At 57.3% G+C, this 22,645-nt stretch overlaps 1 protein-coding gene across 1 annotated transcript in view; it reads left to right on the forward strand.

The window, feature by feature from the left end:
* GABBR1 (gamma-aminobutyric acid type B receptor subunit 1) overlaps nt 1-22,645 on the forward strand; it is a 29,833-nt gene extending 7,188 nt beyond the window's left edge. The window contains exons 4-23 of the mRNA XM_061440914.1: nt 736-924; nt 1,823-1,840; nt 4,445-4,605; nt 8,525-8,659; nt 9,246-9,416; nt 10,472-10,573; nt 11,694-11,759; nt 11,960-12,151; nt 13,090-13,332; nt 13,462-13,525; nt 14,191-14,268; nt 14,373-14,523; nt 15,749-15,881; nt 16,595-16,711; nt 16,807-16,914; nt 17,625-17,718; nt 17,842-17,969; nt 18,916-19,044; nt 20,856-20,999; nt 22,385-22,645. Coding sequence (XP_061296898.1) covers nt 736-924; nt 1,823-1,840; nt 4,445-4,605; nt 8,525-8,659; nt 9,246-9,416; nt 10,472-10,573; nt 11,694-11,759; nt 11,960-12,151; nt 13,090-13,332; nt 13,462-13,525; nt 14,191-14,268; nt 14,373-14,523; nt 15,749-15,881; nt 16,595-16,711; nt 16,807-16,914; nt 17,625-17,718; nt 17,842-17,969; nt 18,916-19,044; nt 20,856-20,999; nt 22,385-22,645 — 2,684 coding nt within the window. The remainder of the gene's footprint in view (nt 1-735; nt 925-1,822; nt 1,841-4,444; nt 4,606-8,524; nt 8,660-9,245; nt 9,417-10,471; nt 10,574-11,693; nt 11,760-11,959; nt 12,152-13,089; nt 13,333-13,461; nt 13,526-14,190; nt 14,269-14,372; nt 14,524-15,748; nt 15,882-16,594; nt 16,712-16,806; nt 16,915-17,624; nt 17,719-17,841; nt 17,970-18,915; nt 19,045-20,855; nt 21,000-22,384) is intronic.

Here is a 22,645-nt window from a genome sequence, read left to right on the forward strand (position 1 = left end):
CTTCATCCCATCTCCATCCTGCCTCCATCATCCCCATCCCATCTCCATCCCCCACATCCCATCACCTCCATCCCCATCCCATCCCATCCCATTTCCATCCCCATCCCATCTCCATCTTCATCCCATCTCCATTTTCATCTCCATCACCTCCATCTTCATCCCATCTCCATCATCTCCATCATCCCCATCATCCCCATCACCTCCATCACCTCCATCCCCATCCCTGTCCCATCCCCATCCCCATCCCACCTCCATCTCCATCCCATCCCCATCCCATCTTCATCCCCATCCCATCCCCATCTCCGTCCCCATCCCATCCCCATCTCCATCATCTCCATCATCTCCATCCCCATCCCATCCCAACTCCATCCCCATCCCATCACCATCTTCATCTCCATCACCTCTATCTCCATCCCATTCCCATCCCATTCCCATCCCCACCTCCATCATCCCCATCCCATCTCCATCACCCACATCCCAATTCCATCCCCATCTTCATCTCCATCACCTCTATCTCCATCCCATCCACATCTCCATCCCCATCTCCATCATCTCCATCATCCCCATCTCCATCATCTCCATCATCCCCATCTCCATCATCCCCATCTCCATCATCTCCATCATCCCCATCTCCATCCCCATCCCATCCCCATCCCATCTCCATTCCCATCCCACCTCCACCTCCATCACCCCCATTCCCCCCCCATCCCCTGACCCCATTGCCGTCCCCCACAGTGCGGCCCTGCCCACGGGCCCAGCTCTCCCTGGAGCACGGCTCGGTCCTGACCCACGCCATGGAGCGGGTGCCGGTGGAGGGCACCTGGGCCGAGTTCAGCTGCGACCCCGGCTACCGCCTGGTGGGGCCCCCCCGCAGCAATTGCACCCGCCTGGGCCGATGGAGCACCCCGAGGCCCTCCTGCGAGCGTGAGCGCCCATGGGGGGCTATGGGGTCCAGGGATGCCTTGGGGGCTCCATTGGGGGCAATGGTGGGGTTGGGGTCTCCATTGGGTCAATGGTGGGGTTGGGGTCTCCATTGGGTCAATGGTGGGGTTTGGGGGTCCATTGGGTCAATGGTGGGGTTGGGGTCTCCATTGGGTCAATGGTGGGGTTGGGGTCTCCATTGGGTCAATGGTGGGGTTGGGGTCTCCATTGGGTCAATGGTGGGGTTTGGGGGTCCATTGGGTCAATGGTGAGGTTTGGGTCTCCATTGGGTCAATGGTGGGGTTGGGGACTCCATTGGGTCAATGGTGGGGTTGGGGTCTCCATTGGGTCAATGACGTGGTTTTAGTCTCCATTGGGTCAATGGTGGGGTTGGGGTCTCCATTGGGTCAATGGTGGGGTTTGGGGGTCCATTGGGTCAATGGTGAGGTTTGGGTCTCCATTGGGTCAATGGTGGGGTTGGGGACTCCATTGGGTCAATGGTGGGGTTGGGGTCTCCATTGGGTCAATGGTGGGGTTGGGGTCTCCATTGGGGTCAGTGATGGGTTGGGGTCTCCTTTGGGGTCAGTGATGGGGTTGGGGTCTCCACTGGGTCAATGGTGAGGTTTGGGGCTCCATTGGGTCAATGGTGGGGTTTGGGTCTCCACTAGGGGCAGTGGTGCAGTTTGGGTCTCCATTGGGGTCAGTGACAGGGTTTGGGTCACCACTGGCATCCATGATGGGGTTTGGGTCTCTATGGGGTGTCAGTGGGGGTCTTTGGGTCTCTATGGGGTGCCAATGGGGGTCTTCGGGTCTCTATGGGGTGTCACTGGGTGTCACTGGGGACTCTATGGGGAGTCAATGGCTTTGGGGGTATCTCTTGTGACTCAGTTTCCCCCCACAGTTCGTCGTCCTTCCTCAGGTGAGTGTCCATGTGTCTATCCACCTCTATCCGTGTCCTTCCATGTCCATCCATGTCCACCCATGTCCATCCATGTCCATCCATGTCCTTCCATGTCCATCCATGTCCTTCCATGTCCTTCCATGCCCTTCCATGTTCTTCCATGTCCTTCCATGTCCATCCATGTCCATCCATGTCCATCCATGTCCTTCCATGTCCATCCATGTCCATCCATGTCCATCCATGTCCTTCCATGTCCATCCATGTCAAATCATGTCCATCCATGTCCTTCCATGTCCTTCCATGTCTATCCATGTCCTTCCATGTCCTTCAATGTCCATCCATATCAATCCATGTCTACCCATGTCTATCCATGTCCTTCCATGTCTATCCATGTCTATCCATGCACTTCCATGTCCTTCCATGTCCTTCCATGTCCATCCATGTCCTTCCATGTCAATCCATGTTTACCCTCTCTATCCATGTCCTTCCATGTTTATCCATGTCTACCCATGTCCACCCATGTCAACCCATGTCCTTCCATGTCCATCCATGTCTATCCATGTCCACCCATGTCCTTCCATGTCCACCCATGTCCTTTCATGTCTACCCATGTCCTTCCATGCCCTTCCATGTCCATCCATGTCCATCCATGTCTCCCCATATCCATCCATGTTTATCCATGTCTACCCATGTCCATCCGTGTCCTTCCATGTCCACCCATGTCCATCCATGTCTACCCATGTCCATCCATGTCCATCCATGTCCTTCCATGTCCACCCATGTCCATCCATGTCTACCCATGTCCATCCATGTTTATCCATGTCTACCCATGTCCATCCATGTTTATCCATGTCTACCCATATCCATCCATGTCCATCCATGTCTACCCATGTCCATCCATGTTTATCCATGTCTACCCATGTCCATCCATGTTTATCCATGTCTACCCATATCCATCCATGTCCATCCATGTCTACCCATGTCCATCCATGTTTATCCATGTCTACCCATATCCATCCATGTTTATACATGTCTACCCATGTCCATCCATGTTTATCCATGTCTACCCATATCCATCCATGTCCATCCATGTCTACCCATGTCCATCCATGTTTATCCATGTCTACCCATGTCCATCCATGTTTATCCATGTCTACCCATGTCCATCCATGTCCTTCCATGTCTACCCATGTCCATCCATGTTTATCCATGTCTACCCATGTCCATCCATGTCTATCCATGTCCACCCATGTCTACCTATATCCTTCAATGTCCACCCATGTCCTTCCATGTCCATCCATGTCCACCCATGTCCATCCATGTCCATCCATGTCCATCCATGTCTACCCATGTCCATCCATGTTTATCCATGTCCATCCATGTCCTTCCATGTCTACCCATGTCCATCCATGTCCATCCATGTCTACCCATGTCCATCCATGTTTATCCATGTCCATCCATGTCCTTCCATGTCTACCCATGTCCATCCATGTCCATCCATGTCTACCCATGTCCATCCATGTTTATCCATGTCCATCCATGTCCATCCATGTCTACCCATGTCCATCCATGTTTATCCATGTCCATCCATGTCCATCCATGTCTACCCATGTCCATCCATGTTTATCCATGTCCATCCATGTCCTTCCATGTCTACCCATGTCCATCCATGTCCATCCATGTCTACCCATGTCCATCCATGTTTATCCATGTCCATCCATGTCCTTCCATGTCTACCCATGTCCATCCATGTCAATCCACATCAATCCATCCCCACCCATATCCGCGTATCCACATCCCCCCCCCTTTCCTCCCCCCCCCCTTGCTCCTCCCCCCTCCCCTCCCTCCCTCCCCCCCCATCCAATCCCTCCTTTCCCCATCCCCATCCCTCTTTTCCTCTCCCCCATCCCTCCGGAGTCTCCGCCCCGAATCCCTCCGGCTCCTCCGCTCGCCATCCTTCTGCTCCCCATCCCTCTCTTCTCCCATCCCCATCCCTCTTATTCCCCCCCCATCCCTCTTATTCCCCCCCCATCCCTCTTATTCCCCCCCAATCCCTCTTATCCCCCCCCCCCATCCCTGTTTTCCATCCCCATCCCTCTTCATCCTCCCCCCCTTCCCATCATTCCCTACGATCCCTTCATTCCCATTCCAAGCTCGAGCCCGGTGACATCAACGCCCCCCCCCCCCCCCTTCTCCTTCCTCCTTCTCCTCTCTTCCTCCTTTCCCTCCTCCTCTTCCTCCTTCCTCCTCGTCCTTCCTCCTCCTTCTCCTCTTCCTCCTCCTCCATCTTCATCCTCTTCCTCCTCCTCCCTCTGCCCTCCTTCTCCTTCTCCTTCCTCTTCCTCCCCATCCTCCTCCTCTTTCTCCTTCCCCTTCCATCCTCATCCCCTTCCTCCTCCATCTCCCCCCTTGCCCTTCCTCTTCCTCTTCTCCTTCATCCCCATCCTCCTCCTTCATCCCCTTCCTCCCCCCAACCCCCCCCCCCCCCCCCATCCCCACCATGCCCCCCTTCCCCACCTCCTCCCTGACCCATGGCTCCTGCCCCATCGCCCCCATGGCCCCCACGGTTGCCCCCCATGGTGCTGGCGCTGGCGCTGCTGGTGGCACCGGTGTCGGGCGCAGGGAAGAAGGCGGTGCACGTCGGGGCCCTGTTCCCCATGAGCGGGGGGTGGCCGGGGGGCCAGGCCTGCCTGCCCGCCGTGCGCATGGCCCTGGAGGACATCAACAGCCGGGGGGACATCCTGCCCGACCACGAGCTGCGCCTCATCCACCACGACAGCAAGGTGGGGGGGAATGGGGGGGGGATGGAGGGGATGGGGGGGTGAGGGAGGGGATGGGGGGGATGGGGGTGATGGAGGGGATGGAGGTGATGGGGTGATGGGGTGATGGAGGTGATGGAGGTGATGGGGTGATGGAGGTGATGGAGGTGATGGAGGTGGTGGAGGTGATGGAGGTGGTGGAGGTGATGGAGGTGGTGGAGGTGATGGGGTGATGGGGGATGGAGGTGATGGGGTGATGGAGGGGATGGAGGTGATGGAGGTGATGGAGGTGATGGGGTGATGGAGGTGATGGAGGGGATGGAGGTGATGGAGGTGATGGGGTGATGGAGGTGATGGGGTGATGGAGGTGATGGAGGTGGTGGAGGTGATGGGGTGATGGGGGGATGGAGGTGATGGGTGATGGAGGGGATGGAGGTGATGGAGGTGATGGAGGTGATGGGGTGATGGAGGTGATGGAGGTGATGGAGGTGATGGAGGTGATGGAGGTGATGGGGTGATGGAGGGGATGGAGGTGATGGGGTGATGGGGTGATGGGGTGATGGGGTGATGGAGGGGATGGAGGTGATATGGGGAAGGAGGGGATGGTGATGATGGAGGTGATATGGGGAAGGAGAGGATGGTGATGATGGAAGTGGTGATGGGGGTGATCGAGGTGGTGGAGGGGATGGAGGTGATGGAGGTGATGGAGGTGATGAGGTGATGGAGGGGATGGAGGGGATGGAGGTGATATGGGGAAGGAGAGGATGGTGATGATGGAGGTGGTGATGGGGTGATGGGGTGATGGAAGTGATGGGGTGATGGAGGTGATGGGGTGATGGAGGTGGTGGAGGTGATGGAGGTGATGAAGGGGATGGAGGTGATATGGGGAAGGAGGGGATGGTGATGATGGAGGTGGTGATGGGTTGATGGAGGTGATGGAGGTGCTGAAGGGGATGGAGGTGATATGGGGAAGGAGGGGATGGTGAAGATGGAGGTGGTGGTGGGTTGATGGAGGTGGTGGAGGGGATGGAGGTGGTGTTGTAGTCATGGAGGTGGTGATGGAGGTGATGATGTGGTGATGGAGGGGATGGAGGTGATGATGGGATAACTATGGTGATGGAGGTGATAGACGGGATGGGGCCATGGAGGTGGGGATAGGGTGATGGAGGTGATGGGGGTGATGATGCAGTCATGTGGGTGCAATGGGGTGATGGAGGGGATGATGGGGTAATGATGGTGATGGAGCTGATGGAGGTGATGAAGGGGGTGGAGGTGATGGAGGTGATGAAGGGATGGAGGTGATGAAGGTGATGGAGGTGGTGATGGGGTGATGGAGGTGATGAAGGTGATGGAGGGGATGAAGGAGATGGAGGTGATGGAGGTGATGATGAGGTGATGGAGGTGATGATGGGGTGATGGAGGTGATGATGGGGTGATGGAGGTGATGAAGGTGATGGAGGTGATGGACGTGATGGAGGTGATGGAGGTGGTGATGGGGATGCAGTCATGGAGATGGTGATGGGGTGATGGAGGTGATGGAGGTGATGAAGGTGATGGAGGGGATGCAGTCATGGAGGTGATGGAGGTGATGATGGGGTGATGGAGGTGATGGAGGTGATGGAGGTGATGGAGAGGATGGAGGGGATGGAGCTGATGCAGTCATGGAGGTGATGGAGGTGATGATGGGGTGATGGAGGTGATGAAGGTGATGGAGGTGATGCAGTCATGGAGGTGATGGAGGTGATGAAGGTGATGGAGGTGATGCAGTCATGGAGGTGATGAAGGGGATGGAGGTGATGCAGTCATGGAGGTGATGGAGGTGATGATGGGGTGATGGAGGTGATGAAGGGGCAACGGGGATGGAAGTGCTTGTGGGGTGATGAAGGCGGTGATGGAGGTGGGATGATGATGATGGGGTGCTGAAGGGGATGGAGGTGATGGGGTGATGAGGGTGATGGTGGTGGTGATGGGGTGATGAAGGTGATGGTGGAGCTGGGAATGGGGCAGGGGGACAGTGAGGCATGGTGGCAATGGCACAGCAAGAAGTGCTGGGATATGGGTCAGGGTATGGGGCAGGCTATTGCCTCTATAGGGCAAGGATATGGGGCAGGCTATTGCCTCTATAGGGCAAGGATATGGGGCAGGCTATTGCCTCTATAGGGCAAGGATATGGGGCAGGCTATTGCCTCTATAGGGCAAGGATATGGGGCAGGCTATAGCCTCTATAGGGCAAGGATATGGGGCAGGCTATTGCCTCTATAGGGCAAGGATATGGGGCAGGCTATTGCCTCTATAGGGCAAGGATATGGGGCAGGCTATAGCCTCTATAGGGCCGGGGAAGCCATGGAGAGCTTAAGGGGCAAATCTATGGGGCAGGAGCAGAGGGGTTACATCAATATATAGAGCAGGGGGGGCCTGGCACCATTATGGGGGTCTATAGGGCAGATCTATGGGGCAGATCTATGGGGAACAGGGGGGTCATGGAGCCCTATTTGTCCTTCACCCCCTCCCAACCCCCTTCTTAATCCCCCCCCCCACCCCCCCGCGGTTGCTATGGCAACAGGATGCTGCTGGGTCCTGGCTCCGGTTGCCACGGCAACGGCACCAGGAGCATCCGTGTCCTGAATTATTCATCCCCCCCCCCTCCCCCCTCCCCCCCCCACTGGGAAACAGCGGGAATGGGGGGGGGGATGGGATGGATCGGGAACACCGGGAAGCGTGGATCCAATGGGGAAAAGAGGGGGGGTTGGGATGGGTTGGAGGGGACGGGGGGGGGGGGGGGGGGTTGTCCTCAGACCCATTGTGATGCCCCCAACCCCTATGTGATGCCCCCAAACCCATTGTGATGCTCTCACCCCCATTGTGATGCCCTCACCCCCATTGTGATGCCCCCACCCCCTTTATGACGCCCTCACCCCCATTGTGATGCCCTCGACCCCATTGTGATGCCCTCACCCCCATTGTGATGCCCTCACCCCCTTTATGACACCCTCACCCCCATTGTGATGCCCTTACCCCCATTGTGATGCCCTCCACCCCACTGTGATGCCCTCACCCCCTTTATGATGCTCCCAACCCCATTGTGATGCCCTCACCCCCATTGTGATGCCCTCAACCCCTTTATGATGCTCCCAACCCCATTGTGATGCCCTCACCCCCATTGTGATGCCCTCAACCCCTTTATGATGCTCCCAACCCCATTGTGATGCCCTCACCCCCATTGTGATGCCCTCGACCCCATTGTGATGTCCCCAACCCCATTGTGATGCCCTCAACCCCATTGTGATGCCCTCGACCCCATTGTGATGCCCCCAACCCCTTTATGATGCTCCCAATCCCATTGTGATGCCCTCACCCCCATTGTGATGCCCTCGACCCCATTGTGATGCCCTCAACCCCATTGTGATGCCCCCAAGCCCTTTATGATGCCCCCAACCCCATTGTGATGCCCTCACCCCCATTGTGATGCCCTCGACCCCATTGTGATGCCCTCAACCCCATTGTGATGCCCCCAAGCCCTTTATGATGCCCCCAACCCCATTGTGATGCCCCCAACCCCTTTATGATGCTCCCAACCCCATTGTGATGCCCCCAACCCCATTGTGATGCCCCCAACCCCATTGTGATGCCCTCACCCCCATTGTGATGCCCTCGACCCCATTGTGATGCCCTCAACCCCATTGTGATGCCCCCAAGCCCTTTATGATGCCCCCAACCCCATTGTGATGCCCCCAACCCCTTTATGATGCTCCCAACCCCATTGTGATGCCCCCAACCCCATTGTGATGCCCCCAACCCCATTGTGATGCCCTCGACCCCATTGTGATGCCCTCAACCCCATTGTGATGCCCCCAACCCCTTTATGATGCCCCCAACCCCATTGTGATGCCCTCGACCCCATTGTGATGCCCTCGACCCCATTGTGATGTCCCCACCACCCCAGTGTGACCCTGGCCAAGCCACCAAGTACCTCTATGAGCTGCTCTACAACGACCCCATCAAGATCATCCTCATGCCCGGCTGCAGCAGCGTCTCCACACTGGTGGCCGAGGCTGCTCGGATGTGGAACCTCATCGTGGTGAGGATATGGGGTCCTATGGGATGTGGGGTGGGGGGTGTGGGATATGGGTTATGGGGTATGGGGTATGGGATAGGGGGTATAGGGTATGGGATATGGGGTATGGGGTATGGGGTGTGGGATATGGGGTATGGGGTATGGGGTATGGGATATGGGGTATGGGGTATGGGATATGGGATATGGGGTATGGGATATGGGGTATGGGATACGGAGTATGGGACATGGGATATGGGGTATGGGGTACTGGGTATGGGGTATGGGATATGGGGTATGGGGTATGGGATATGGAGTATGGGACATGGGATATGGGGTATGGGGTATTGGGTATGGGATATGGGGTATGGGGTATGGGATATGGGATATGGGGTGTGGGGTTTTGGGGTATGGGATATGGGATACGGAGTATGGGACATGGGATATGGGGTGTGGGGTATGGGATATGGGATATGGGATATTGGTTATGGGTCAGGCTGAACACAGGGGTTTGGGGCAGCCTCCTCAACGGACGGTGCCCCATGGGGTGGGAGGCGGAGGAGCTCTTTGCTCCCCTCCATCCCATCCCCATGGCGTGGGCCCGTGCCCGCAGCTCTCGTACGGCTCCAGCTCCCCGGCGCTGTCCAATCGGCAGCGCTTCCCCACCTTCTTCCGCACCCACCCCTCGGCCACGCTGCACAACCCCACCCGCGTGCAGCTCTTCAAGAAGTGGGGCTGGACCAAGATCGCCACCATCCAGCAGACCACGGAGGTCTTCACCTCGGTACGGGGAGGGGGGCACCCATTGAGCGACCAATGGGCGCCCAATGAGCGCCCAATGAGAGCTCAATGAGCGCCCAAAGAGAGCTCAATGAGCGCCCAAAGAGCACCCAATGAGAGCCCAATGAGCGCCCAAAGAGCACCCAATGAGTGCCCAACGAGCGCCCAAAGAGCACCCAATGAGAGCCCAATGAGCACCCAATGAGAGCCCAATGAGCGCCCAAAGAGCACCCAATGAGAGCTCAATGAGCGCCCAAAGAGCACCCAATGAGAGCTCAATGAGCGGCCAAAGAGCACCCAATGAGTGCCCAATGAGCACCCAATGAGAGCCCAATGAGCGCCCAAAGAGCACCCAATGAGAGCTCAATGAGCGGCCAAAGAGCACCCAATGAGAGCTCAATGAGCGGCCAAAGAGCACCCAATGAGAGCCCAATGAGCGCCCAAAGAGCACCCAATGAGTGCCCAAAGTGCGCCCAATGAGCACACAATGAGCACCCAAAGAGTGCCCAAAGAGCGCCCAATGAGCACACAATGAGTGCCCAATGAGCACCCAAAGAGTGCCCAAAGTGCGCCCAATGAGCACACAATGAGCACCCAAAGAGTGCCCAAAGAGCGCCCAATGAGCACACAATGAGTGCCCAATGGGCACCCAAAGAGCACCCAATGAGTGCCCAATGAGCACCCAAAGAGTGCTCAAAGTGCACCCAATGAGCACACAATGAGCGCCCAATGAGCGCCCAATGAGCACCCAAAGAGTGCTCAAAGTGCACCCAATGAGCACACAATGAGCACCCAAAGAGTGCCCAAAGAGCGCCCAATGAGCACACAATGAGTGCCCAAAGAGTGCCCAATGAGCACCCAAAGACCACCCAATGATTGAATGACAGCCACCCAAAGATCACCCAATGAGCACCCAATGAGCACCCAATGAGCGCCCAATGAGCACCCAATGAGCGCCCAATGGGCACCCAACGAGCACCCCCCTCCCACCTCGGCCTCACTCTTTGCTGTCTTCCCCTTGGTGCCACCCTGCTTCTCCTGCCTTGGTCCCACCACCAGACCCTGGATGACCTGGACCAGCGGGTGAAGGAGGCCGGGTTGGAGATCACCTTCAGGCAGAGCTTCTTCTCCGACCCCGCGGCGCCGGTGCGCAACCTCAAGGTGAGGCCGGGTCCATGGCCCCTGTGTGCTCCCCATGGACCTGCAACCGTTGGGGTGATGGATGGGTGATGGATGGGTGATGGATGGATGATGGATGGGTGATGGATGATGGATGGATGATGGATGATGGGTGATGGATGGGTGATGGATGATGGATGGGTGATGGATGGGTGATGGATGGGTGATGATGGATGATGGGTGATGGATGGGTGATGGATGATGGATGGGTGATGGATGGGTGATGGATGGGTGATGATGGATGATGGGTGATGGATGGGAGATGATGGATAATGGATGGGTGATGGATGGATGGATGATGGATGGGTAATGGATGGATGGATGGATGGATGGGTGATGGATGGGTGATGGATAGGTGATGGATGGGTGATGGATGGATGATGGATGGATGATGGATGGGTGATGATGATGGATGATGGATGGATGATGGATGGGTGATGGATGATGGATGGATGATGGATGATGATGCATGGATGATGATGGATGATGGATGATGGATGATGGATGATGGATAATGGATGATGGATGATGATGGATGGGATGATGGGTGATGGATGATGATAGATAGTGGGTTGATAATGGATGGATGAAGGATAATGGATTATTAATGGATGGATGATGGATGATGGATAATGGATTATTAATGGATGGATGATGGATGATGGATGGATGGTGGATGGATGATGGATGATGGATGGATGGTGGATGGGTGATGGATGAATGATGGATAATGATGGATGATGGATGGATGGTGGATGGATGATGGATGATGGATGGATGGTGGATGGGTGATGGATGAATGATGGATAATGATGGATGATGGATGATGGATGGATGGTGGATGGATGATGGATGGATGATGGATGATGGATGATGGATGATGGATGAATGATGGATAATGATGGATGATGGATGATGGGTGGATGGTGGACGGATAATGGATGATGATGGATGATGGATGATGGATGATGGATGGATGGTGGATGGATGATGGATGATGATGGATGATGGATGATGGATGAATGATGGATAATGATGGATGATGATGACTGATGACCCCCTCGGCAGCAGAAGTCCCACCCCAGCTCATTGTCTCCTGCAGCGCCAGGATGCCCGCATCATCGTGGGGCTCTTCTATGAGACCGAGGCACGGAAAGTCTTCTGCGAGGTGAGGGGTGGCATATGGGGACATTGGGTGGTTATGGGGCGGAGCAAAGGGATGTGTGGGGAGGAAGATGGTGGCATCGATGGATGGAAGGGTGGGTAGATGTGAATGTGGTGGATGGATGATGGATGATGATGGATGATGATGATGGATGATGATGGATGGATCTATGGATGGATGCTGGATGCTGGAGCCCCCCGCAGGTCTACAAGGAGAAGCTCTATGGCAAGAAGTACGTCTGGTTCCTCATTGGTTGGTACGCGGACAACTGGTTCCGCATCAAGGACCCGGCCATCAACTGCACTGAGGCTGAGATGGCCGAAGCCGTTGAAGGCCACGTCACCACCGAGATCGTGATGCTCAACCCCGAGAACACCCGCAGCATCTCCAACATGGTACAAGGCCATCCTGGAGCCAGCTGGGAGCTCCAGCCCAGCCCATCCAGCCCATCCCAAGCCAACCCATCCCATCCCACCCCATCCAGCCCATCCCAAGCCAACCCATCCCATCCCACCCCATCCAGCCCATCCCAAGCCAACCCATCCCACCCCATCCCATCCCTCCCATCCCATGCCACCCCATCACATCCCATCCACCCCACCCCATCCAGCCCATCCCATTCAACCCATCCCATCCCATCCATCCCACCCCATCCCATCCCATCCCATCTCATCCAATCCATCCCATCCAACCCATCCCACCCCAACCAATCCCATCCACACCATCCCATCCTACCCAACCCATCCCAACCCATCCATCCCATCCCATCCTACCCAACCCAACCCATCCCAATGCAATCCAACCCCATCCCATCCATCCCATCCTACTCAACCCATCCCATCCAGCCCATCCCATCCCATCCCATCCACCCCATCCCATCCAACCCATCCCACCCCAACCAATCCCATCCACACCATCCCATCCTACCCAACCCATCCCAACCCCTCCCATCCATCCCATCCTACCCATCCCAATGCAATCCAACCCAACCCATCCCACCCCATTCCATCCATCCCATCCTACCCAACCCATCCCAATGCAATCCATCCATCCCATCCCATCCAACCCACCCCATCCCAAGCCATCCCACCCCATCCCATCCATCCCATCCTACCCAACCCAACCCATCCCAACGCAATCCAACCCAACCCATCCCACCCCACCCCATCCATCCCATCCTACCCAACCCAACCCATCCCAACGCAATCCAACCCAACCCATCCCACCCCACCCCATCCATCCCATCCTACCCAACCCAACCCATCCCAATGCAATCCAACCCGACCCATCCCACCCCATCCATCCCACCCCCTCTCCTCTCCTCCCTCTTCAGACCTCGCAGGAGTTCATCGAGAAGCTACAGAAGAGGCTGGGGAAGAACCCGGAGGAGACGGGGGGCTTCCAAGAGGCCCCCTTGGCCTACGACGCCATCTGGGCCTTGGCCTTGGCCCTCAACAAGACCTCCACGGAGCTCCTGAAGAAGGGGTTGCGCTTGGAGGACTTCAACTACAACAACAAGAACATCACCGACGAGATCTACCGGGCCCTCAACTCCTCCGCCTTCGAGGGCGTCTCGGTGCGTCCCTTCCCTCTCCCCATGGCGCTCGTCCTCCACCCAGGGGTCCCCCATGGGGTCCCTTCCATAGGGAGAGGGGCCTATCAGAGGTCCCCCACGGCCCCATTGTCTCCATCCCCATCCCCACAGGGTCACGTTGTCTTCGACGCCAGCGGCTCCCGCATGGCCTGGACGCTCATCGAGCAGCTCCAAGGTGGGTGAAGGGCCTTGGGGTAAGCTCAAAGGTCCATGGTGGTGGGGGTTGGGTAATGTTGGGTGTCAGCAATGGGGTGGGTGATGGGGACCGTGGGTGGCATCAAAGGGGAGGAGCAAAGGTGGCCGTCGCCTCCTTGGGCACCTCTTCTGGCAAGGCTTGGTCTCCTTCACCATGAAGAAGTGGTCCTTGATGGAGCCATCATCATCATCATGGGGTGATCTCCATAGGGGAGCACAATGGTGGCCCCATGTCCTCAATCAGGGTCCTTCTTGATGGCCCTATGGAGCTCATCATCATCATCATTGGGTGCTCTCCATGGGGGAACACAATGGTTGCCCCATGTCCTCAATCAGGGTCCTTCTTGATGGCCCTATGGAGCTCATCATCATCATCATTGGGTGCTCTCCATGGGGGAACCCAATGGTGGCCCCATGTCCTCAATCAGGGTCCTTCTTGATGGCCCTATGGAGCTCATCATCATCATCATCATCATTGGGTGCCCTCCATAGGTCTCCATAGGGGAGCCCAGTGGTGGCCCCATGTCCTCCACCAACGTCCTTCTCGAAGATGCTGGGTCTGGGGCTCCATCTGAGCACGAAGAACCCCTCCCTATGGGGCGCGATGGGTGATTCCAACCTGCCCCACATCTTCTCCCCCCATAGGAGGTGTCTACAAGAAGATCGGTTACTACGACAGCACCAAGGACAACCTCTCCTGGTACAACAACGACAAGTGGATTGGTGAGTGGGGCCACCAAGGGGGTGTCCCCACATCCCTTCTGTGGGGCTGGGGAGGGTGGGGGAGAAGACCCTATGGTCCCTTCATGGTGCTATGGGGTCTACAGGTGGTTCCCCACCAGCCGACTACACCAAGGTCATCACCACCTTCCGCTTCCTGTCCCAGAAGCTCTTCATCTCCGTCTCCGTGTTGGCTTCCTTGGGCATCCTCTTGGCCATCATCTGCTTGGCCTTCAACATCTACAACGGGCACGTCAGGTCGGTGCTTGGCGCTGGGGGACAGTCAGGGCCTATGGGACCTTTTGGGGGCCACCAAGGCAGTCGATGGCCCTATAGGACCTTCAGGTCGCATTAGGGCTGTAGGTGGCCCTATAGGACCTTTGGGTGCCTTCAAGGCTGTAGATGGCCCTATAGGACCTTCAGGTGCCTTCAAGACTGTAGATGGCCCTATAGGACCTTCAGGTCACATTAGGGGGAGAGATGGCCCTATAGGACCTTTGGGTGCCTTCAAGGCTGTAGATGGCCTTATAGGACCTTCAGGTCACATTAGGGGGGTAGATGGCCCTATAGGACCTTTGGGTGCCTTCAAGGCTGTAGATGGCCCTATAGGACCTTCAGGTGCCATCAAGACTGTCGATGGCCCTATAGGATCTTTAAGCTGTAGATGGCCCTATAGGACCTTCAGGTGCCATCAAGGCTGACGATGGCCCTATAGGACTTCTAAGCTGCAGATGGCCCTATAGGACCTTCAGGTCACATTTGGGCTGTAGATGGCCCTATAGGACCTTTGGGTGCCTTCAAGGCTGTAGATGGCCTTATAGGACCTTCAGGTACCTTCAAGACTGTAGATGGCCCTATAGGACCTTCAGGTCACATTAGGGGGAGAGATGGCCCTATAGGACCTTTGGGTGCCTTCAAGGCTGTAGATGGCCCTATAGGACCTTCAGGTGCCATCAAGACTGTCGATGGCCCTATAGGATCTCTAAGCTGTAGATGGCCCTATAGGACCTTCAGGTGCCATCAAGGCTGTCGATGGCCCTATAGGACCTCAAGCTGTCGATGGCCCTATAGCACCTCAAGCTGTAGGTGGCCCTATAGCACCTCAAGCTGTCGATGGCCCTATAGCACCTCAAGCTGTAGGTGGCCCTATAGCACCTCAAGCTGTCGATGGCCCTATAGCACCTCAAGCTGTAGGTGGCCCTATAGCACCTCAAGCTGTCGATGGCCCTATAGCACCTCAAGCTGTCGATGGCCCTATAGCACCTCAAGCTGTCGATGGCCCTATAGCACCTCAAGCTGTCGATGGCCCTATAGCACCTCAAGCTGTAGGTGGCCCTATAGCACCTCAAGCTGTAGGTGGCCCTATAGCACCTCAAGCTGTCGATGGCCCTATAGCACCTCAAGCTGTAGGTGGCCCTATAGCACCTCAAGCTGTAGGTGGCCCTATAGGGGCCCTATAGGTGCCACGGGGGCTCTCCTGCAGGTACATCCAGAACTCCCAGCCCTACCTGAACAACATGACCGCCGTGGGGTGCACCTTGGCCTTGGCCGCCGTCTACCCCCTTGGCCTCGATGGCTACCACATTGGACCCGGCCTGTTCCCCTTCGTGTGCCAGGTACAGGGGGGGCATTGGGGGTGCTCGATGGGGACACCCCAATGGGGGTCAATGGTGGGGATGGGGGCAAGAGGAGGAGCATTGGGGGTGCTCGATGGGGACACCTCAATGGGGGTCAATGGTGGGGATGGGGGCAAGAGGAGGAGCATTGGGGGTGCTCGATGGGGACACCTCAATGGGGGTCAATGGTGGGGATGGGGGCAACAAGAGGAGCATTGGGGGTGCTCGATGGGGACACCCCAATGGGGGTCAATGGGGGGGATGGGGGCAACAAGAGGAGCATTGGGGGTGCTCGATGGGGACACCCCAATGGGGGTCAATGGTGGGGATGGGGGCAAGAAGTGGAGCATTGGGGGTGCTCGATGGGGACACCCCAATGGGGGTCAATGGTGGGGATGGGGGCAAGAGGAGGAGCATTGGGGGTGCTCGATGGGGACACCTCAATGGGGGTCAATGGTGGGGATGGGGGCAACAAGAGGAGCATTGGGGGTGCTCGATGGGGACACCTCAATGGGGGTCAATGGTGGGGATGGGGGCAACAAGAGGAGCATTGGGGGTGCTCGATGGGGACACCCCAATGGGGGTCAATGGTGGGGATGGGGGCAAGAGGAGGAGCATTGGGGGTGCTCGATGGAGACACCCCAATGGGGGTCAATGGTGGGGATGGGGAGGTCCAACCAAGCGTACCCCATCTCCTACCCCTCTTTCTATAGGCCCGCCTGTGGCTCCTGGGCCTTGGCTTCAGCCTAGCCTATGGGAGCATGTTCACCAAGATCTGGTGGGTCCACACGGTCTTCACCAAGAAGGACGAGAAGAAGGAGAAGAGGAAGGTGAGGAGAAGAAGGGGATGGGCTCAAAGAGGAGCCCAATGGGGGTCCTTGATGGTGATGGTGATGGTGGTGTTCTCCCCCCTCCTCCCCCGTAGACCTTGGAGCCATGGAAGCTCTATGCCACCGTGGGGCTGCTGGTGGGGCTGGACGTGGTCACCTTGGTCATCTGGCAGATCGTGGACCCATTGCATCGCACCATTGAGGTGGGGGCATGGGTATGGTGTTGGGCATGGTGAAGGTGTTGGGGTCACGGTCAAGGTGTTGGGGTCACGGTCAAGGTGTTGGGGTCACAGTCAAGGTGTTGGGACATGGGCATGGTGTTGGGCATGGTCAAGGTCTTGGGGTCACAGTCAAGGTGTTGGCACATGGTCAAGGTGTTGGGCATGGTCAAGATGTTGGGGTCACAGTCAAGGTGTTGGGCATGGTCAAAGTGTTGGGGCATGGGCATGGTGTTGGGCATGGTCAGGGTGTTGGGCATGGTCAAGGTCTTGGGGTCACGGTCAAGGTGTTGGGCATAGTTAAAGTGTTGGGGCATGGTCAAGGTGTTGGGCATGGTCAAGGTGTTGGGGCATGGGCATGGTGTTGGGGTCATGGTCAAGGTCTTGGGGTCACGGTCAAGGTGTTTGGCATAGTCAAGGTGTTGGGGCATGGTCAAGGTGTTGGGGTCATGATCAAGGTGTTGGGGGCATGGTCAAGGTGTTGGGGTCACAGTCAAGGTGTTGGGGCATGGTCAAGGTGTTGGGCATGGTCAAGGCTTTGGGGTCACAGTCAAGGTGTTGGGGCATGGGCAAGGTGTTGTGGGGCCATTCAATGTCTAGGGAGGTCCTCAAGGTGTTGAGGTGCTGCTTGGGGGACAACCCAACCCCACCCCAACCCCCCCCGCCCCCTTTTGTCCCCCCCCATATCCCCATAGGAGTTCACCAAGGAGGAACCCAAGACGGACACGGACGTCTCCATCCTGCCCCAACTGGAGCACTGCAGCTCCACCAAGATGAACACTTGGCTTGGTGGGCATCAAGGAGGGCTCCATGGTTGGGGGGGGGGCGGGGGACCCCATTGGGTCGATGGCCATGGAGGTCCATGGGAAGCCATTGGATGGTCCTTGTTTGACCCATTCCTCCATCCCAAAGGGATCTTCTATGGCTTCAAGGGCTTGCTCCTGCTCTTGGGCATCTTCTTGGCCTATGAAACCAAGAGCGTGTCCACCGAGAAGATCAACGACCACCGAGCGGTGGGGATGGCCATTTACAACGTGGCGGTGAGTTCTCCATCACCCCCTGCTCGGCTCTTCACCCCACAGCCCGCTGGCGGCCATTGGTGGCCATTGGTGGCTATTGGTGGCCATTGGTGGCCATTGGTGGCCATTGGTGACCATTGATGGCCATTTGGACAATTGGGACCATTGGTGGCCATTGGGACCATTGGTGACCATTGGTGACCATTGGCAGCCATTGATGACCATTGGTGGCCATTGGTGGCCATTGGGACCATTGGTGATCATTGGTGACCATTGGCGATCATTGGTGACCATTGGCAGCCATTGATGACTATTGGTGGCCATTGGTGGCCATTGGTGACCATTGGCGATCATTGGTGACCATTGGCAGCCATTGATGACTATTGGTGGCCATTGGTGGCCATTGGGACCATTGGTGACCATTGGTGACCATTGGCAGCCATTGATGACCATTGGTGGCCATTGGTGGCCATTGGGACCATTGGGGACCATTGGTGACCATTGGCGATCATTGGTGACCATTGGCAGCCATTGATGACTATTGGTGGCCATTGGTGGCCATTGGGACCATTGGTGACCATTGGTGACCATTGGTGACCATTGGCTACCATTGGTGGCCATTGGCGTGCATTGGCCACCATTGGCTGCTATTGGCTACCATTGGTGGCCATTGGTGACCATTGGGACCATTGGCACCATTGGCACCCATTGTTGACCATTGGTGACCATTGGCTACCATTGGTGACCATTGGTGGCATTGGGACCATTGGCAACCATTGTTGACCACTGGTGACCATTGACTACCATTGGTGACCACTGGTGGCCATTGGGACCACTGATGACCATTGGTGGCCATTGGCGTCCATTGGCTACCATTGGTGGCTGCTATTGGCTACCTTTGGTGGCCATTGTGGCCATTGGTGACCGCTGGTGGCCATTAGTGACCCCATCTCCTTCCACCCCCTAGGTCCTCTGCCTCATCACAGCGCCCGTCACCATGATCCTGAGCAGCCAACAGGATGCGGCCTTCGCCTTCGCCTCATTGGCTGTTGTCTTCTCCTCCTACATCACCTTGGTGGTCCTCTTCGTGCCCAAGGTGATGGTGGGGACGAGGGATGGGGGGGGTCCAAGGGTTCCTAATGGGGCTGGGGAGGACCCAGCATCCCAATGGGTGGAGGTGAGTACCCAACATTCCATAGGCCCACTGGGTGGCCATAGGCCCATTGGGTGCCATAGGCCCATTGGGTGCCATAGGCCCATTGGGTGCCGTAGGCCCATTGGGTGACCATAGGTCCATTGGGCGGCCATAGGCCCATTGGGTGCCGTAGGCCCATTGGGTGACCATAGGTCCATTGGGTGGCCATAGGCCCATTGGGTGACCATAGGTCCATTGGGTGGCCATAGGTCCATTGGGCGGCCATAGGCCCATTGGGTGGCCATAGGGTTTATTGGTGTGCCCATTGGGTGCCATAGGCCTGTTGGGTGGCCATAGGCCTGTTGGGTGCCCGTAGGCCTGTTGGGTGCCCGTAGGCCTGTTGGGTGACCGTAGCCCCATTGGGTGGTCATAGCCCATTGGATGCCATAGGCCCATTGGGTGGCCATAGCCCCATTGGGTGTCCGGAGCCCCATTGGGTGCCCCATAGCTCCATTGAGTGCCCCATAGCCCCATTGGGTGGCTGTAGCCCCAGTGGGTGGCTGGAGCCCCATTGGGTGCCTGTATCCCATTGGGTGCCCCATAGCTGCATTGTCTGTAGCCCCATTGGGTGGCCCATAGCCCCATTGGGTGTCCGGAGCCACATTGGGTGCCCCATAGCCACATTGGGTGACCCATAGCCCCATTGGGTGCCCCTAGCCCCATTGGGTGCCGGTAGCCCCATTGGGTGCCCCATAGCTCCATTGGGTGCCCATAGCCCCATTGGGTGCCGGTAGCCCCATTGGGTGCCCGTAGCCCCATTGGGTGCCGGTAGCCCCATTGGGTGCCCGTAGCCCCATTGGGTGCCTGTAGCCCCATTGGGTGCCCCATAGCCCCATTGAGTGTCCGTAGCCCCGTTGGGTGCCGGTAGCCCCATTGGGTGCCCCATAGCCCCATTGGGTGCCCCATAGCCCCATTGGGTGCTCGTAGCCCCATTGGGTGCCCCATAGCCCCATTGGGTGCCGGTAGCCCCATTGGGTGCCCCATAGCGCCATTGAGTGTCCATAGCCCCATTGGGTGTCCGTAGCCCCATTGGGTGCCCGTAGCCCCATTGGGTGGCCGTAGCGCCATTGAGTGTCCGTAGCCCCATTGGGTGCCCCGTAGCCCCATTGGGTGCCGGTAGCCCCATTGGGTGCCCGTAGCCCCATTGGGTGCCAGTAGCCCCATTGGCTGACCCATAGCCCCATTGGCTGACCCATAGCCCCATTGGGTGCCCATAGCCCCATTGGGTGCCGGTAGCCCCATTGGGTGCCCCATAGCCCCGTTGGGTGCCCCATAGCCCTGTTGGGTGCCGGTAGCCCCATTGGGTGCCCATAGCCCCATTGGCTGACCCATAGCCCCATTGGGTGCCCATAGCCCCATTGGGTGCCCCATAGCCCCATTGGGTGCCGGTAGCCCCATTGGGTGCCCCATAGCCCCATTGGGTGCCCCATAGCCCTGTTGGGTGCCGGTAGCCCCATTGGGTGCAGGTAGCCCTATTGGGTGCCCCATAGCCCCATTGGGTGCTCGTAGCCTCATTGGGTGCCCCATAGCCCCATTGGGTGCCGGTAGCCACATTGGGTGCCCCATAGCCACATTGGGTGACCCATAGCCCCATTGGGTGCCCGTAGCCCCATTGGGTGCCTGTAGCCCCATTGGGTGCCCCATAGCCCCATTGGGTGCCTGTAGCCCCATCGGGTGCCCCATAGCCCCATGGCTGAGGGCGGCGGTTGCAGATGCGGCGCCTCATCACCCGCGGCGAGTGGCAGTCGGAGCAGCAGGACACCATGAAGACCGGCTCGTCCACCAACAACAACGAGGAGGAGAAATCCCGGCTCCTGGAGAAGGAGAACCGGGAGCTGGAGAAGATCATTGCGGAGGTTGGGGGGCCGGGGGGGGACAACCGGATGGGGGGGTGGAGGGGGAGGCAGGAGGGGTGGAGCTGGAAGGGTGGAGATGGAAGGGTGGAGATGGAAGAGGGTGTAGATTGAAGGGTGTAGATTGAAGGGTGTAGATTGGAGGGTGGAGATTGAAGGGTGGAGATTGGAGATGGAAGGGTGTAGATTGAGGGTGTAGATTGGAGGGTGGAGATTGGGGGGTGTAGATTGGAGGGTGGAGATGGAAGGGTGTAGGAAGGGTGTAGATGGAAGGGTGTAGGAAGGGTGTAGATGGAAGGGTGTAGGAAGGGTGTAGATGGAAGGGTGTAGGAAGGGTGTAGATTGGAGGGTGTAGGAAGGGTGTAGATTGGAGGGTGTAGATTGAAGGGTGTAGATTGGAGAGTGTAGATGGAAGGGTGTAGATGGAAGGGTGTAGGAAGGGTGTAGATGGAAGGGAATAGATTGGAGGGTGTAGATGGACGGGTGTAGATTGGAGGGTGAAGCTTAAAGGGTGGAGGTTGAAGGTTGTAGATTGAAGGGTGTAGATGGAAGAGGGTGTAGATTGAGGGTGTAGATTGGAGGGTGTAGATGGAAGGGTGTAGATGGAAGGGTGTAGGAAGGGTGTAGATTGGAGGGTGTAGATTGGAGGGTGTAGATGGAAGGGTGTAGGAAGGGTGTAGATGGAAGGGTGTAGATTGGAGGGTGTAGATTGAAGGGTGTAGATGGAAGGGTGGAGATTGGAGGGTGTAGATGGAAGGGTGTAGATGGAAGGGTGTAGATGGAAGGGTGTAGGAAGGGTGTAGATGGAAGGGTGTAGATTGAGGGTGTAGATTGGAGGGTGTAGATTGGAGGGTGTAGATGGAAGGGTGTAGATTGGAGGGTGGAGATGGAAGGGTGTAGATGGAAGGGTGTAGATGAAAGGGTGTAGATGGAAGGGTGTAGATTGGAGGGTGTAGATGGAAGGGTGTAGCTTGAAGGGTGTAGATTGAAGGGTGGAGCTTGAGGGTGTAGCTTGAAGGGTGTAGATTGAAAGGTGGAACTCGAAGGGTGTAGCTTGGGGGGCTGTACCTTGGGGTCTCTAACTTTGGGGGGCTCTAACTTTGGGGGCTTTACCTCGGTGGGGCTGTAACTTGGGTGGGCTTTAACTTGGGGGGCTGTAACTTGGGGGGGCTTTAACTTGGGGGGGCTTTAACTTGGGGGGGCTGTAACTTGGGGGGGCTTTAACTTGGGGGGCTGTAACTTGGGGGGGCTTTAACTTGGGGGGGCTGTAACTTGGGGGGCTTTAACTTGGGGGGGCTGTAACTTGGGGGGGCTGTAACTTGGGGGGCTGTACCCCGAGGTGATCCCCCCCTCCCCATTGATCCCCACTTCCCCTCCCACCCCCCCAGAAACAGGAGCGCGTCTCCGAGCTCCGGCAGCAGCTCCAGGCCCGGCAGCAGCTCCGTTCCCGGCGCCGCTCCTCGTCCTCCGCCACCGGCACCACCGGCGGCACCACCACCGACCCCCACCCGCAGGGGGCGCCCACCCCCACGGGGGGTCCCTTCTACCCCCAGAGCCTGCCCCTCGTCCGCTGCCTCGTGGCCGAGCAGGCCGACAAGATGGGCAGGGGCAACTGCGACGGGAGCCGCGTGCATCTGCTCTATAAGTGA

Source organism: Pezoporus flaviventris, unplaced genomic scaffold (assembly GCF_033815535.1).
Source record: "Pezoporus flaviventris isolate CSIRO_AGI_PZ_B2104156 unplaced genomic scaffold, CSIRO_AGI_Pfla_v1 ptg000182l, whole genome shotgun sequence".
Taxonomy (NCBI): Eukaryota; Metazoa; Chordata; class Aves; order Psittaciformes; family Psittacidae; genus Pezoporus; species Pezoporus flaviventris.